The sequence below is a fragment of the Bufo gargarizans genome, chromosome 3, assembly GCF_014858855.1.
Source record: "Bufo gargarizans isolate SCDJY-AF-19 chromosome 3, ASM1485885v1, whole genome shotgun sequence".
NCBI lineage: Eukaryota > Metazoa > Chordata > Amphibia > Anura > Bufonidae > Bufo > Bufo gargarizans.
In genome coordinates, this window is record NC_058082.1 from 212516860 (window position 1) to 212534681 (window position 17822).

The 17822-nt window shown below is 42.2% G+C and overlaps 1 protein-coding gene across 3 annotated transcripts in view; it reads left to right on the plus strand.

Annotated features, from left to right (window-relative positions):
- The window catches only part of UXS1 (UDP-glucuronate decarboxylase 1), a 94636-nt gene that overhangs the window by 13866 nt on the left and 62948 nt on the right, over nt 1-17822 (plus strand). For 2 of the 3 annotated variants that reach the window (XM_044284609.1, XM_044284611.1), the window contains exons 2-4: nt 12332-12359; nt 14743-14794; nt 16441-16484. In XM_044284609.1, coding sequence (XP_044140544.1) covers nt 12332-12359; nt 14743-14794; nt 16441-16484 — 124 coding nt within the window. The remainder of the gene's footprint in view (nt 1-12331; nt 12360-14742; nt 14795-16440; nt 16485-17822) is intronic. The other variant, XM_044284610.1, reaches the window with a different exon arrangement.

Genomic DNA, 17822 nt, shown 5'->3' on the forward strand with positions numbered 1-17822 from the left:
GTATCTTCACGTGATGATTTCCATCGGACGACATGACTACAGTTGCATACCTCCTACACCAGGGAGGAACGATTTATCTCAAGGGCTCCTTAAATCAAGAAGCAGATTATCTCAGCCGGCAGAGAATAGATCAGACAGGGTGGTCATTGAATCGAGAAGTATTCAACATGATAACAGACAGGTGGGGCTCTCCAACAATAGACCTGTTTGCCTCAAGAAGAAATGAAACACTTAAAATATTTTGTTCTCTGAACCCAAGAGACGATCCTTGGAAAATAGACGTTCTTTCCCTATCTTTGGACTGGGAGTTAGCTTATGCATTTCCTCCTCTTCCCCCAATTCCGAAGGTAATTCAGAAGATCCTCCAGGCCGAAAAACCCCCTACTGGCCAAAAAGAAGTGGGTTCTCCCTCCTCCAGAAGCTAACTATTGCGGATCCTTGGGTTCTGCCCCACAGGAATGACCTCTTAAAACAGGGTCCCATTCTGCATCCACATCAAGAGATACTCACGCTCACAGCTTGGGTCCTGAGATCTGTGCATGAAAACACCACAGACTTTCAGACAGTGTTATATCTACACTGAGATGTTGCAGGAAAAAAGTGAATAGAGCTAAGGATATGGGCTGCTAGATAGCTGCTAGCACACCCACAATATCCAGTCCCCATAGCTCTGTGTGCTTTTATTGTGTAAAAAAATACAAAAAAAACGATTTGATAGATATGCAAATTAACCTTAGATGAGTTCTGTCCCTGAGATAAGTCCAGCATGAATGAGCCCAGCACCACCCTGTAGCCTCCGAATCTCCTCCTTGCTCCCCGTCGTCACAAAGCTAGAGCGATGTAATCTCGCCATGCGCAAGCTGATGTCAGCACAGGGAAGGAACATTATGCCGACACTGCACATGCGCCAGCTTGCGCATCGCCAGATTACGGCGCTCTAGTTTTGTGACGGGGAGCAAGGAGGAGATTCTGAAGATGCAGGGCGGTGCTTGGCTACTTCATGCTGAACTCGTCTCAGGGACAGGACTCATCTAAGTTTAATTAGCATATCTATCAAATATATAATTTATATTATTTTTGTTATCTTTTTGGACACAATAAAAGCACACAGAGCTCCTTAAAAAAATAAAAATTAGAAAAGCTTTATATGTATGACCTGGGAATGCAGAGAATCATGTGCCAGTCTAAATGGAAATAAAAGATACATGTAAAAAGTGCAGCTGTTATATTCAGTGCTGGCCAAGAAAGGGTTGTGTGGGAATAAGTAACTTCTCCCAGGTGCCTGCAGCCAGCCTCCACTATAAGAAGATTTCTACTTACCTGCTATCCAGGTAATAGCTCTGGCTCAGGTGTATCTATTTTCTGGACCGTGGCTTGTTTACTTTTTTTTTGGCACAGACCTGATCCTCTCCTCTGCTGTAACCAATGGATGGATTCGGTGGTGACTTATCCACAAGAGACACCTCACCTCTGAAGCCAGTTGTTGACTGCAGCGGAGAAGATTATCATGCCTGTGCCAGGGACAAAGTAAACAAGCCGCAGACCTGAAGATGGACACACGGGAGCCGACACACAGTACCAGAGAGGCACAAAGTAGGAATGATTCTTTCCATAGAAGAGGCAGGCTGTGGACACCTATGAAAAGTTACTTGTTCCCGGATAACTCCTGTCTTCCTCTTCTGTCCAACAGTTCTGAGATGACTGTAGACATGCTCAGAGGTGAGCTTCCTTCTCTGGTCTTTTATGGAGGAACTTATGACTGAGAATGTGCAACACAGTTTCAGGCATTGTAACTAAGGGCCTTTGAGCAGCATAAGGGTAGGTTTACACTGAGGATTTTGTCCGCAACAAAATCCTTTGTGTATCCTACAGCAGAAACCACTCTCGGTGTAGCGCCATTAAATGGAAAGAAATATACCTAGTATAAGGGACGGGAGAGTTTGGAACTGATTATCTATCCCCTCTGGAACATCCTGCTTATTTTAATAAATAAGGGCCTAAGATTGATAGAACATACAGTACAGACCAAAAGTTTGGACACACCCTCTCATTCAAAGAGTTTTCTTTATTTTCATGACTATGAAAATTGTAGATTCACACTGAAGATATCAAAACTATGAATTAACACATGTGGAATTATATACATAACAAAAAAGTGTGCAACAACTGAAAATGTCATATTCTAGGTTCTTCAAAGTAGCCACCTTTTTGCTTTGATTACTGCTTTGCACACTCTTGGCATTCTCTTGATGAGCTTCAAGAGGTAGTCCCCTGAAATGGTTTTCACTTCACAGGTGTACCCTGTCAGGTTTAATAAGTGGGATTTCTTGCCTTATAAATGGGGTTGGAACCATCAGTTGCGTTGTGGAGAAGTCAGGTGGATACACAGCTGATAGTCCTACTGAATAGACTGTTAGCTGCTTTTTTCTTGCCATAAAACAAATTCTAAGTAAAGAAAAACGAGTGGCCATCATTACTTTAAGAAATGAAGGTCAGTCAGTCTGAAAAATTGGGAAAACTTTGAAAGTGTCCCCAAGTGCAGTCACAAAAACCATCAAGCGCTACAAAGAAACTGGCTCGCATGCGGAACGCCCCAGGAAAGGAAGACCAAGAGTCACCTCTGCTGCGGAGGATAAGTTCATCCGAGTCACCGGCCTCAGAAATCGCAAGTTGACAGCAGCTCAGATTAGAGACCAAATGCCACACAGAGTTCTAGCAGCAGACACATCTCTAGAACAACTGTTAAGAGGAGACTGTGTGAATCGGGCCTTCATGGTAGAATATCTGCTAGGAAACCACTGCTAAGGACAGTCAACAAGCAGAAGAGACTTGTTTGGGCTAAAGAACACAAGGAATGGACATTAGACCAGTGGAAATCTGTGCTTTGGTCTGATGAGTCCAAATTTGAGATCTTTGGTTCCAACCACTGTGTCTTTGTGCGACTCAGAAAAGGTGAACGGATGGACTCTACATGCCTGGTTCCCACCATGAAGCATGGAGGAGATGGTGGGGGGGTGCTTTGCTGGTGACACTGTTGGGGATTTATTCAAAATTGAAGGCATACTGAACCAGCATGGCTACCACAGCATCTTGCAGCGGCATGCTATTCCATCCGGTTTGCGTTTAGTTGGACAATCATTTATTTTTCAACAGGACAATTACACCAAACACACCTCCAGGCTGTGTAAGGGCTATTTGACCATGAAGGAGAGTGATGGGGTGCTGCGCCAGTTGACCTGGCCTCCACAGTCACCGGACCTGAACCCAATCGAGATGGTTTGGGGTGAGCTGGACCGCAGAGTGAAGGCAAAAGGGCCAACAAGTGCTAAGCATCTCTGGGAACCCCTTCAAGACTGTTGGAAGACCATTTCAGGTGACTACCTCTTGAAGCTCATCAAGAGAATGCCAAGAGTGTGCAAAGCAAAAGGTGGCTACTTTGAAGAACCTAGAATATGACATATTTTCAGTTGTTTCACACATTTTTGTTATGTATATAATTCCACATGTGTTAATTCATAGTTTTGATGCCTTCAGTGTGAATCTACAATTTTCATAGTCATGAAAATAAAGAAAACTCTTTGAATGAGAAGGTGTGTCCAAACTTTTGGTCTGTACTGTATATATTTATGACTAACTTTTATAAATTTATATGAAAGCTAATAAATTCATTACACAATATTAATGGATAATATTTTAAGATATTGTCTCCATCTAAAACTAGCCTCAACTCCACCGCCCTGCTGATCTGTATGGTTGTGAATAAAGCACTTAGGGAGTTTATATCTCAGTTCATGTAGCTCCAGCAGTCTTGTCTGTGTGTGCTCCTGCTCACCCCCCCCCCCCCCCTCTCTATAGACTTGTATTGACATATGTAATATAATCCTCCTGTAGAGTTGTTCTGTCTTGGATGGGATTAAAGCTGGCCATACGCGTTAGATAGAAGTTGAACCATCAATCGCCTGGTGAACGTTCATTTCGCAGACATGGCCATACACACTTTAGTCAGAATTGGCATTACAGTTGTTCAAACTGGCCTCACATGTTCAGTGAAACCAGGTGATGGACGAAAGATCTTTCTGGGAATGTTCTATCAAAGATAGATCTTTTTGTCCATGAAGGATCTTTCGTCAGACTATCGGATAAAAATATTAAACACGTCCAACTCCTTTTCAGACGATAATGGTCTGTCATCAGTTGGCTAAAACACTCGTTAAAAAATTTCGCCAGACGAGTGTTTTCTTTTTGGTTGGAATCGTCTGTTTTGACCACCTTTTAAAGGGGTTGTCTCATTTCAGCAAATAACGTTCATTATGTAGAGGAAGTTAATACAAGGCACCTACTAATGTATTGTGACTTGTCCATATTGCTTCCATTGCTGGGTGGATTCATTTTTCCATTACACTATACACTGCTCATTTCCATGGTTACGACCACCCTGCAATCCAGCCATTCTTGCACTCGATAGGAAAAAGCACCAGTCTATGTGTGCTTCCACAGTCCCAACCACCAGAGAGACTGCGCTTTTTCCTATAGTGTGCAAGCAAGCACGACCACCACTGATGGATTGCAGGGTGGTCTGTTACCATGGAAACGAGCAAAGGAGGCAATATGGATGTGCCGTGTATTAACTTTCTCTACATGATAAAAGCCGCTTGCTGAAGTGAGACAAAGTGAAAAGCAAAAAGGGAAGGGAGAGGTAACCAGCTGAGAACTAGACATTTCTCAATGATAAGGCATATTACAAAGTGTCTTGTGGTCGCTTGTACTATTGATTTATGCAAAGCTGTGTGAAAAGTTAGTGCTATTTACACCTTTTCGGACAATTTTTTATTTATTTTTTTCATTTTACTCATTTTGGCCTAAATTATTTTTTTTTCCAATTAGTTTTTATTTAAAAATATTGAGCTTTTCTGTCACAAAGGGGTTAACCATTTTTCTAGCTGTGCGGATGCTACTTTCACTTTGGGCTGTAATCTAATAACCCTTATCTGTATATTTCTTAGTAGGTCAATGACACTTATTTAAGGGCTGTATTACACTAAAAGGTTATCTGACAGATTTTCTGACCAATCATTGATCAGATTGCCTATTACACGCACAGATCTTTTATTATACACACCAATAAATTGGTCTGATTGTACAGATATTGGTCAGATAATTTGTTTGTGTAATAAGCCACTTGCTTATCAGTAAGATAGGAATTGAGCTTTAATGAGTTTTTCTAGGGTCAGAGATAAGGAGCCTGTCAGGCCAGGTGCCTTACAGAACAGAGTGAAAATACAGGTCCTGCTACTAAGATAAAATCAAAGTTGTTCAGGGAGGACGGCTCATTTTTAAAAATAAAGACCAATTTTAAAAATGATTTTTAGTTCAAAATGAGTACAATGCAATAATAGAAAGAACTGCCACCAAAGGTTTACATAGCCTTTAAGTATTTTATGTGAATCTTAGAAATGCCAAGGAATAGTTACCACCATCAATAGCTAGAAAGTTAACAGGGCTAACAGCATTTATCCTGTATCTACATGATAGGGGATAAAAGTATGATCGCTGGGGGCCAACTGATGGGACCCCCCGGCTCTGTGTGAGTGGAGCTATACTGCGCATGTGTACCTACTTCTCCATTCACAGTTTATGGGACTGCCAATTACAGCATTTTGCTATCTGTCAGTGGTCATTCATGCACACTAGGGACTGGGTGTTGGGATGCCATGAGACACCTCTACATGCCTTTCATAAGGCATCTATTTTAAATCTATATAAAATGTTGATTTTCTTTGTAAATCTTTTCCTTTATTTACATTGTACAGCTTTTTAAATATGTCACACCTTTATCAGTCCCTGTACACTTAATAATCGTGGCTCGTCTCTCGCCAGCAGGACAAATGCCACGATTAGCACGCACGTACAGAATGCCAATCTTAATAAATACCACCCTATACATTTTAGTTTTCTTTAGACTCCCTGCTAAGTTAGATGCCATAAGGTAAAGGTGACTGTGCTATTGAGGGGTACTACCATGTGGGACATTATGGCATATTAAATCAATAGGATATACCGTAAATGTTGAATAGGTGGGGGTAGTCCCACCTTTTGCGACCTGCTCCTATCTCAAAGAACGAGACCCTTCCCTAAACCTTGCTTGACAAGTTTGTTCACTTCGGGGTGTTATTCTTAAGATTGGAGCTGGTCCCAGAGGTGGATACATTAATAGCATATCATTATGCCGTAATGTCCTAGCTTGATTAACCCCTTTAAGTCATATAGCCATCTGCAGATTAGCCTCAACCTCCATTCATAACTGTAGCCATGTAGAAAAAAAAATATATAACCATGGTTGTTGCCATGATTTCCCTGGTGCAGCTTTGGGCGTTAAAATTTCCAGTTTCGGACCATTTTCATCCAACAACTTGTCAAGTATTTTACATTAGTATTTGGTCATCAAAACTAGAAGCTGGTCCAAAACAGAGAGACTCTGGAAATATTTGTCCCTCTTCTGTGTTCCCTGTTCTGTATTCTGGAACTGTTGTTGGCTTTGACCTACAAATACTTATGCAAAATACTCACCAAAAAATATGCTGTTGCATATTAACCTGTTTTAAAACGCCACCAAGGCCAAAGCTTTAAAGGATAACTGTCATGTTGTCATCAAAAAATCTATTTTAGCATATGTTACTGCAGCAGCAGCATTATGCATAAAGCAATCTTTAGTTCTTCACATACCACCATTTTCCTTGAGTTTTCCCCTTAGTTACAGCCGTTTTGAATCCTACAATATGAGGATCTTCTCAAGATGGCTCCTCTGAGGCCAAAACTGCTTTCCCTCACTTCACATACACACTTGCTGTAGCCAGCAGCTTCCTGCCAGCCAATCAGATTGGATTACTGAGAGACACGCCTCCTCACTCTGAAGCCTAATGCAGCCATGCAGTGTGAAGGAGCGACCCTCCATCTTCCAGTCTTAGCTGGAGACAGACAAGCCATAGCAACTGTCTTATAAGGGAGCAGTGGAAAGGGACAGGGGACATTAATGAATGCTGTTATTATAAGGTAATTACAGATCTTTTGACAATCATTGACGGACTAACTCAGGTATACATGCCTAGCTCTAATAAACTAGCAAATAAAAAAATAAATATGACGGCTATCCTTTAAAGGTTGGCTGCTGTTTCACCTTTATATGGTGAGGAGGTAATGATTTATGTGGGCGAGAGCTGTCATCACAAGCGTCTATTTTTAAACCTGCCAGTTCATTGACCTGACAAACCTTTAAACTGTTCCATAGCTGCAGCTTAAAATACAAGATGTTCTCAGATGATGAGACATCTTTAGGTTAAAGGGGTTCTGCACTTTCATTTAACTGATGATCCCGGCGGTAAACAGTGAGAAGGCCGCGCTGCTGCCTTCTCAAACAGCTGATCGGCGGGGGTCCTGGGTGTCGGACCCCGGCCTATCATCAGTTAAATGAAAGTGCAGAACCCCTTTAAGGACAGGCATTATGGCACCCACATATGACAAACCTTCGGTGCACAACGGTTTCACTATTTTGAAGAATGCAAAAAAAAAAAAAGAATTAGTCCAGCACCTCAAAACAATGTACAGTATAATAAAGTACAGATGCACACTACCTTGCCTGGCATGCAATAGCCAACAAATACTGTATGTAGCAGAACCATGCTCCATGCCCAAACATCATGAATTATTCTAAATTGCCTACTGCTATACTTAATATATATGAAAATTTGAAGCTCTTTGAATACATTTTTAGCAGAATCTTGTCTGGCCCATCTAACAAAGACAAGGTGGCTTCTGCAGTTGGGAATCTATCATATCAGTATTTGCGTCTCCTGGGCTTTAAAGGCTATGTATACTTTTTGCAGTCAATTTTTTTAATGATTGCATTTAACTTATTTTGGGCTAAAAATCATATTTTCAATTGGCCTTTTTTAAAAATATTGAGCCATTCTGTCACAAAGGGTTAACTGTTTTTCTAACTGTGTGACTGGTACTTTCACTTTGTGCTGGTCATCTAATAAGCCTCATCTCTAAACTACTGAGAGGTCATAAGCACTTATTTAAGCCACGTTCTTATCAGTAAGATAAGAACTAAGCTATAATGTTTATAATGTGAGAGAGCAGAGATTAGAAGTCTGTCTGCTCCTCAGATGACGTAAAAGACAAAAAATCCACAGGCAGCTAGTAGAGCATCTTGGCTCTGTACAGAAAAAGGATTCCATATTGTTAATAAAGACTTATTGAATGATTTATTTTTTTTAGCTCAAAATAAGTACAATACAATAAAAAATGCCCCTAAAGGTGTACATAGCCTTTAAGCCTCCAACATTCAGGGCAGTGTAGGATCCAGCTGCAGTATACTCATTTTTAAAAGCCTTGGGCAAATGGGCAGGATTGCATAGTCCAAATTGAGGCAGCCACTTCCCTATATGTACAATGCAAGAAGTATCAAACCAGAACTTTCAAACAATATGTAATAAAGTGCAGGTGCACACTACTATCTCTGACATACAAAAAAACTGTATATCTAGCAGCACACTGTTCTAAAAGCAAAACATATGCAAACACTGGGAACATGGATTTCTCGGCTTTGCATTACTACTATACTTACTGTACATGAAAATTAGAAGCTGCACTATTTTGAAGGTAATACAGTTTTACCTACAAAATCTTTTCCATATTGGCCACCATGTGTAGGATTTCGACCTTTTGTGGATCCAGTTGATTCACATGAAACAGATCTAATTGAGCACTCGCTGATTTAAAGGCTATGTACACCTTTGGGGACTTTTTATTTATTTATTTATTTATTTATTTATTTATTATTATTGCATTATACTTATTTTGAGCTAAAAATCTTTTTTGTTAATTGGTCTTTATTGACAATATTGAATCCTTTTTTCTATACAGCGTTGACATGCTCTACTTGCTGCCTGTGGATTTTTTGTTTTTTCCGTCATCCGAGGAGCAGACTGACTCCTTATCTCTCTGCTCTCTCACATTAAAAAACTAATTATACCTCATTTCTCCTCTTACTGATAAGCATGTGGCTTAAAGGGGTTGTCTTATAGGTGGGACCCGCACCTATATAGAGAACAGAGCCCTGCAAGGTGGTGGCTGGAGGTCTCTGGTCTGGCCACTACCAAGCTGGCTCCCCATCGAAGTGAATGGGAGCGTACCGCTCATGCGCTGCCCCCGCAATCATTCATAGAAAATGCGCAGTGTGTCCTCCTTCACTTGCGGGCCTCCGTTTTCAATATAGGTGCGAGACAACTATGATGAGACAACCCCTTTAAATAAGTGTTTATGACCTCTTCGTAATTTAGAGATAAGGGTAATTAGATGATGGCACAAAGTGAAAGTACCAGTCACACAGTTAGAAAAACTGTTAACCCTTTGTGACTGGACAGCTCAATATTTTTAATAAAGGCCGAATGAAAATATGATTTTTAGCCAAAAATAAGTTAAATGCAATCATAAAAAAAATATTGACTCCAAAGGTGTACATAGCCTTTAAACACTATGGGGGAGATTCTCCATGAGGGGAAGTTTTGTAGTCCGTTTTGCAGGAGCTTCATTACTGTAACTTGTGCCAAATTTATCTGTCTAATAATTGTTCATAAATTTGGTCCATCATTGAGTCTAAGGCTTCGTTCACATTTTCATGTCTGACGGATTGAAAACCCATCCGTGTTTTATTTGTGGAGAATCTGTGTTTGGTCCATGTGTCTGTTATTTTTTGCTCTCCATGTGTCATCCATATTCCACGGAAACACTGCTCAGCTAAAAAATAATTTCCAGAGCATCTCCTACCATTGGTCAGTGAGAAACCACTGGCAAAACATGGATGCCTTCCGTGTTGCGTCAGTGATTCATCATGGACCCATAGGTTTTAATGGGCGAGTTGGGATCATCATCACTTATCAAAGTGATTAAAAGCTGAAAGGCACGTATACCGTCCTTGGAGAACACAGGCAGCACATGTCTCTGATTCTGTCTTGAGATGATAATGTGCTTTCTACCCCACTCTTTTACAAAACTAAGAGTGTGACAATTTTTGTGACTTAAAAAAAAAAAGCCACCGTTGATAAATCTGGTTTAAAAGGGTTATGTGACGATTGATGAAAACATTAAAATCAGACATTATATAGAACCTGACAATCTTTCCAAAGCTGCATTCACACGTCGGTGTGCTGTGCGTGTTCTCCACGGACAGCACACGTCCCCTACATGGGCCGTGGGTCTATGTTGTTAGAAAGGATGCATGCTCTATCACGCCCATTAGTCTATGGGTACATGAAAACCACGGATTCCATCCGTGTTGCACCCATGTTTCACAGATCATTAGGAAGAAATGCTTTGAAAATTATTTTTGAGCTGTTCAGTGTCGGTGAAACACGGATGGCACACAGACACAAGGACCCAACATGGATCCTTCACGGACAGCTTTACAGATACATCACTGACCACCTTCTCGCAAATTTGAGCAGACACTGATGTGTGGATGAGGCTTAACAATGGTAGGACTGAGCTCTTTTGTGGCTCTACAATTTGCGGACCGCAAAAACGGATACGGTTATCTGTAAACTGAGCATGTGTGACCACCTCGGTAAGGCTATTTTCACACTTGCGGAAGTGTGATCCGGCAAGCAGTTCCGTTGTCGGAACTGCCTACCGGATCCGCCGATCTGAATTTGACTGAAAGCAAATGCATTGCGAGAACGGATCCATCTCTCCGCTTGTCATGCGGACAGACGGATCCGTCTTGTATCTTTTTCCACATTTTTATGCGCAGACCGTAAGGACTGGATCCGGCATTCCGGCAAGTCTTCAGTTTTTTTCGCCGGAGATAAAACCGATGGAACTGCCCACCGGATCACACTGCCGTAAGTGTGAAAGTAGCCTAAGGTGGACAAAAAATAATAATCAAACAGCAGGTTGCGCTATACAGGTACATTTTATTGAATATCTCAGTGGCTATACTAAGGCCTCTTTCAGACGGGCATTGCGGGAGAAGGTGCGGGTGCGTTGCGGGAACATGCTAGATTTTTTTTTTTTCCGCGCGAGTGAAAAACATTGTAATGCGTTTTGCACGCGCGTGAGAAAAATCGGCATGTTTGGTACCCGAACTTCTTCACAGAAGTTCAGGCTTGGGATCGGTGTTCTGTAGATTGTATTATTTTCCCTTATAACATGGTTATAAGGGAAAATAATAGCATTCTGAATACAGAATGCATAGTAAAATAGCGCTGTAGGGGTTAAAAAATAATAATTGAACTCGCCTTAGTCTACTTGATCGCGCCGCCAGCATCTCTTCTGTCTTCTTTCTTTGCTGTGTGCAGGAACAGGACCTGTGGTGACGTCACTCCGGTCGTCACATGGTCCATCACATGATACATCACATGATCTTTTACCATGGTGACGGACCATGTGATTACCGCAGTGACGTCACCACAGGTCCTGTTCCTGCACACAGCAAAGAAAGAAGACAGAAGAGATGCTGGCTGCGCGATCAAGTAGACTAAGGTGAGTTCAATTATTATTTTTTAACCCCTACAGCGCTATTTTACTATGCATTCTGTATTCAGAATGCTATTATTTTCCCTTATAACCATGTTATAAGGGAAAATAATAATGATCGGGTCTCCATCCCGATCGTCTCCTAGCAACCGTGCGTGAAAATCGCACCGCATCCGCAACCCCATTCATTTCTATGGGGCCTGCGTTACGTGAAAAACGCACAAAATAGAGCATGCTGCGATTTTCACGCAACGCACAAGTGATGCGTGAAAATCACCGCTCATGTGAACAGCCCCATAGAAATGAATGGGTCGGGATTCGGTGCGGGTGCAATGCATTCAACTCGCGCATCGCATCCGCGCAGAATACTCGCCCGTGTGAAAGGGGCCGAAGTCTTTAGATAAATTCAATTAGGCACCTTCAGTTATTTTTGGAAGTCCCATGGCAGAGAATGAAGAGTGGTCCTATTGATATGCCAAATGGCAATACCCTTTTAATGCTGTTATTTGGACCAATGATTAGAATTGGATTGGAAAGGGTTATCCAAAAGTACACAGCTCCTGCGTTTCATTAAAAGGCTTCTCAGCATGGTTGATTTATTAGGTATTGGATTTGAACAAGGAAACATTACTTCTGTTGAGACTGGCAGAGGACAATATGACCTGTCTGTTCCTGGAAGTGTCTCCAAAAGAAATATCTCTTCTGGGGTTATGCTATGTACTTACTGTACTTGTACTTACTGAATATCTGAGTTGTACTTTTATATCTCTAATGTATTTTATTTTTTTCTCTTTAGCTGTTTGGGGAAACTTTGTCAACATGAGGTAAGGTTATTTCAGTCATGTCTGTGAAAACTGTAAGCGATACCTGTCTTGGTCATGATACAAACCTGTGATTAGTCTTTAAAGGGTTTCTGTCATCTGAAAAATGGGTATTAAGTTGGCTGACGTTAGCGATGTGCTAATGTCAGCTGAACATAACTATATGGCCCCTTTCACACGTGCGAGTATTCCGCGCGGATGCGATGAATGATGTGAACGCATTTCACCCGCACTGAATCCCGACCCATTCATTTCTATGGGGCTATTCACATGAACGGTGATTTTCATGCATCACTTATGCGTTGCTTAAAAATCGCAGCATGCTCTATTTTGTGCGTTTTTCACGTAACGCAGGCCCCATAGAAATTAATGGGGTTGCGTGAAAATCGCAAGCATCCGCAAGCAAGGTGCGATTTTCACACACGGTTGCTAAGAGACGATCAGGATGGAGACCCGATCATTATTATTTTCCCTTATAACATGGTTATAAGGGAAAATAATAGCATTCTGAATACAGAATGCATAGTACAATAGCACTGGAGGGGTTAAAATAAATCAATAATAATTTAACTCTCCTTAATCCACTTGCTCGCGTAAACGGCGTCTCTCCTGTCTCTTTGCTGATTGCAGTCAAAGGACCTGTGGTGACGTCACTCCGGTCATCACATGGTCCGTCACATGATCTTTTACCATGGTGATGGATCATGTGATGGAACATGTGATGACCGGAGTGACGTCACCACAGGTCCTGTTCCTCCACACAGCACAGACGACAGAAGGAGATGACGGCTTCGCGATCAAGTGGACTAAGGTGAGTTAAATTTTTTTTATTTTATTTTTTAACCCCTTCAGCGCTATTTTACTGTGCATTCTGTATTCAGAATGCTATTATTTTCCCTTATAACCATGTTATAAGAGAAAATAATAGCAATCTACAGAACACCGATCCCAAGCCCGAACTTCTTTCGGGTTTGGGTACCAAACATGCAAAATTTTTCTCACGCGAGTGCAAAACGCATTACAATGTTTTGCACTCGCGCGGAAAAATCGCGCTTGTTCCCGCAACGCACCCGCACATTTTCCCGCAATGCCCGTCTGAAAGAGGCCTATTAGTGCCATCTCACTCTTTGCCACTGTTATTGAGAAAAACAAACTCTTATAATATGCTAATTAGCCTGTAGGAGCAGGGGGGGGCGTTGCATCTGCTCCTAGAGGCTCCGTTTGCCCACCTCTTTTAACGCCCTTCTTCTCTTGATTGACAGGGTCAGGGCAGCGCTGTTCTCATCCCGCTGGCCGTGTCAACAGTGTAAATCTCGCGCAGTGAGGAAGCCAGCAGCCGCCGAGCATCCTTCCCTCACTGCGCCTGCGCCGAATACTGAACGGCGCAAGATTTACACTGCAGACACAGTCGGTGGGAGGAGAGCAGCGCTGCCCTGGCCCTGTCAATCAATAGAAGAAGGGCGTGAAAGAAGTGGGCAAACTGAGCCTCCAGGAGCAGGTGGAACCCCCCCACCCCCCGCTCCTAGAGGCTCATTAGCATATTATAAAAGTTACGGTAATTTTTCTCAATAAAGGCTTTAGGCAGTGAGATGGCACTAATATAGTTATGTTTAGCTGACATTAGAACATCGCTAATGTCAGCCAGCTTAATACCCATTTTTTTAGGTGACAGAAACCCTTTAAGAGGGTTTTCCAAGATTTTAATATTGATGACCTATCCTCAGGATAGTTCATCAGTATCTGTCCGGCAGGGGTCCGACCCCAGGGACCTCTGCTGATCAGCTGTTCGAGAAGGCAAATGCCACGGCAGCAGGACCATGAACCTCTCGCAGCTTTCCCTAAGTGAGGACATGTTCATCGGTCACGTGGCCTAGACGCAGCTGAGCCCCATTGAAGTGAATGGGGCTAAGTGTGATACCAAGCACAATATAAGGAGCTGTGCTTGTACAGGAGCTACAGTACCTTCTCAAACAGCTGATCAGTGGGAGTTGTGCGTGTTAGACCCCCAATTTTCAATTATTTTTTTTATAAAAGACAACATATTCTAGGATTGGGCACCCTAGATTAAAATATGGAACAAGTGCCTATGGGAAGAATGTCATGTTGATATTTGGATTCTTAATGCTTGAAGGACTCTTCTTCCTCACTTCAGAGCGGTGTGGCGAATGGTCCAGCTGCCTGCTCAAACCGACCAATGACAAAGCTCCTTGATGTAAGGAGCTTTGTTATTGGTCATTTCAGGCACAAGCAGCATCGCTGCGCTGTCTGCGCCATTCACAGCACTGATGAAAGGGAGGGAAAAGTCTAAGGCGTATTGGTATGACAGCCTTCAGAGCTTCATCCTTCACCCACGATTGTCTTGACCTACCTACTTATTTCTTCTCAGCAGGTCAATCCAGGAGAATGGGGAGCAGAAAATGGAAAAGAAAATAGAAGAGGTCTGTTCTATTATTTTCCTGTGTCTTACATAGCATTTATGGTAAAACTGTTCTGTTCTGAATTCTTCTAATTCCAACATGCAATTTCATTTGAAATGTCAGCCCTATGTGGTGATGGAACGCAGCGCTCTCACAGAGGATGGCCGTATAAATTAGAGAATATTTCTTCTATTTCAGGAACTCATTAACTGTAGCTTAAGATGGTTATACCTTTTTATTCTCTCTCGATTGTGCACAATTTCATATCTCGCCAAGTCTTTTGAACATCACTTGTACTAGCCGCAGACGTAGCAATTTTGGTGCTCCTGCCACTTGTCGTACAGCTTGTCACAGGAGAGTGCGGAGGAGGAGGGGTGACAGGGCTGAGATCCTAGAACGCAGAGAAGATGTCTTTATCCATTTCCTGTTTTTCACTGCAATAAGAGAGAAATTAGGATCAAGGGAAAGGAGGTTTTGCCAATGTTCCTTTGACAATACCCAAGTGTACCTCAGAACGAACAGAATATCATTACTATACACACGTTTGATTGTGATTGACTTTTGAAACCAAATTAATATAATAAATTTGTTTTAGGGTCCATTCACATGTCCGCATCCGCTCTGCAATTTTACGGAACATGTGCGGACCCATTCATTTTCAATGGGGCCGGAATGTGCTGTCCGCATCTTCGCTTCCGCATCCGCACCCCTGGATCCGCACTTCCGTTCTGCAAAAAAAATAGAACCTATCCTATCCTTGTCCGCAATTGCGGACAAGAAAAGGCTTTTTCTATGAGAGTGCCGGTGATGTGCGCTCCGCAAAATGCGGAACGCACCTTGCAGGTGTCCGTGTTTTGCGGATCCGCAAAATACATACGGACGTGGGAATGGACACTTAATACGTACATCATTTTTTATAAATTGATAAATTGAGAACTTGATTCAGTATTGTTGACTGTCATTTATGGACTGGTCAGAAGATGACACATTGATAGGGATAATTATTTGCAACCAATTTTCACTGTGTAGCCCCCTCCAAAAAAAAAAAAAAAAAAAAGGATTATATTTATTTACCGGTATTTCACATTTCCTACAGACTGCAGTGCCACTCCTCCCCTGGAGATACTGATACTCGACGATGCCTGCTTCACACTTACGTTGTGGCATTCCGGTTTAAGATTCAGCAGAGGATCTTAAAACCAGAATTAAACAAATCTGTGCCATTTAATGCATCCAGGTGCATCTGCTTCGGCTGGATCCGGTTGCATTAAATCAAAACTGAACACACCGGATCTGGCAACATTGACTTACATTGATTTTCATAGATACGGTTTCTTCTGCTTCATGAACAGACATAAAACCACACCTTGCACTGGTTTTGTGTCCGGTCCAAAAGAATTCTACAAAATGGAATAGAATGCATCCTGACCAGTTTTGCCCCCCACTGACAATGAATGGGGACAAAATGAATCTGCTTTGGCCTGGTTTTGAGATGCACTGCCAGATCTCAAGACCGGAATCCCACAACGCAAATGTGAAACAGGCCTAATTATGTTGAATAGTTTACCAAATCCATCAGCACTGCTAGTAGCGTAGGAGACCTGATCTGGTAAATCTGTCTTTTCAGGGCAGTCTTTTGCTTCATTCCAGTATTTTCTTTTGTACAGGTCATTGCACCATTGAGGGAAAAAATAAGAGATTTGGAAAAAAGGTAAGTCCGTTTGTAAAATGAGAAAATGAGATAGATAGATAGATAGATCTAGAGAGATATATAGAGAGCCTTGCTTGAGAAAGGCTCATGTGAGAGCCGAAACGTCGCTTGTGCCACCTATGGGTGAATAAACTCTCTTTCACTGAAGATCCTTGGGAGTGCAGTCCGTTTTTTCTATTCCGTATCAGTGGGTAAGCACCAGTTACTATACCCGGACATTGCACCCGTTTTTTACTTCATTTTTTGCTTGGTGGATATATATATATATTATATTATATTATTATTATTTTTTTTAAAGAGGATCTGTCGCCTCTCCTAACTTGTCTGTTTTATTAAAGGGGTTGTCCAAGTTATATTTATTGATGACCTGTCCTCAGGATAGGTCATCAATATCACATCGGCTGGGGTCCGACAGCTGTTTGAAGAGGAGGCGCGCGCCGTGTACGCCCTCTGTATTTCCAATCACCGGTGGGCGGTGATCGGAACAGAGTGCCTGCTGAAATCATTCAGCAGGCACCGTGTGACAGTGTCTGCGTTCCAAATCTCTCTTCAATCGGCGCAGGCGCACTGAGAGGAGGACCTCGCTCGGCTGCTCCTTCCTCAGTGCGCCTGCGCTGATGATGTCACATCTACACCCAGCGCAGGCGCACTGAGGAAGGAGCGGCCGAGCGTCCTCTCAGTGCGCCTGCGCCGACTGAAGACCGGTACGGCGCAGGCGTGAGATTTGGAATGCAGACAGAGCCAGCCGAAGGAGGAGAGCGCTCGCTGGCCCTGTCGATCAACAGAAGGAGGAGGCATTTTTATTTTATTTTTTTAAAGAAGGATGCGGCGGCTACCAGCAAGCAACCGCCCCACTTGCCGGTAGCCAGGTAATTAACATAGAAAAATTAACAAAGGAACTAAACCACAGAAAAATGTAAGAACTCTATATTTTAAAAAATCGCACTATAAGGTTTTTAATTAGCCCAAAAATGAAAAATGAATTTTGGGGGGTGACAGAAGCCCTTTAAATCACTAAAAGTGCAACACCAAGCGATCAAAAAGGCGTATGCCCCCCAAAATAGTGCCAGTCACCTCATCCCGCAAAAAATGAACCCCTACCTAAGACAATCGCCCAAAAAATTAAAAAAAAAAACTATGGCTCCCAGACTTAAACATGATTTTTTTATTTATTTTTTGGTTTCAAAAATGCTTTTGGGTATTGGGTATCGCCATGTCCGTAAGAACCTGCTCTATAAAAATACCACATGACTTAACCCCTCAGGTGAACACCATAAAAAAAACAAACAAAAAAAACGGTGTCTGCTGTATGGCCACACGGCAGGGCGCAGAAGGAAA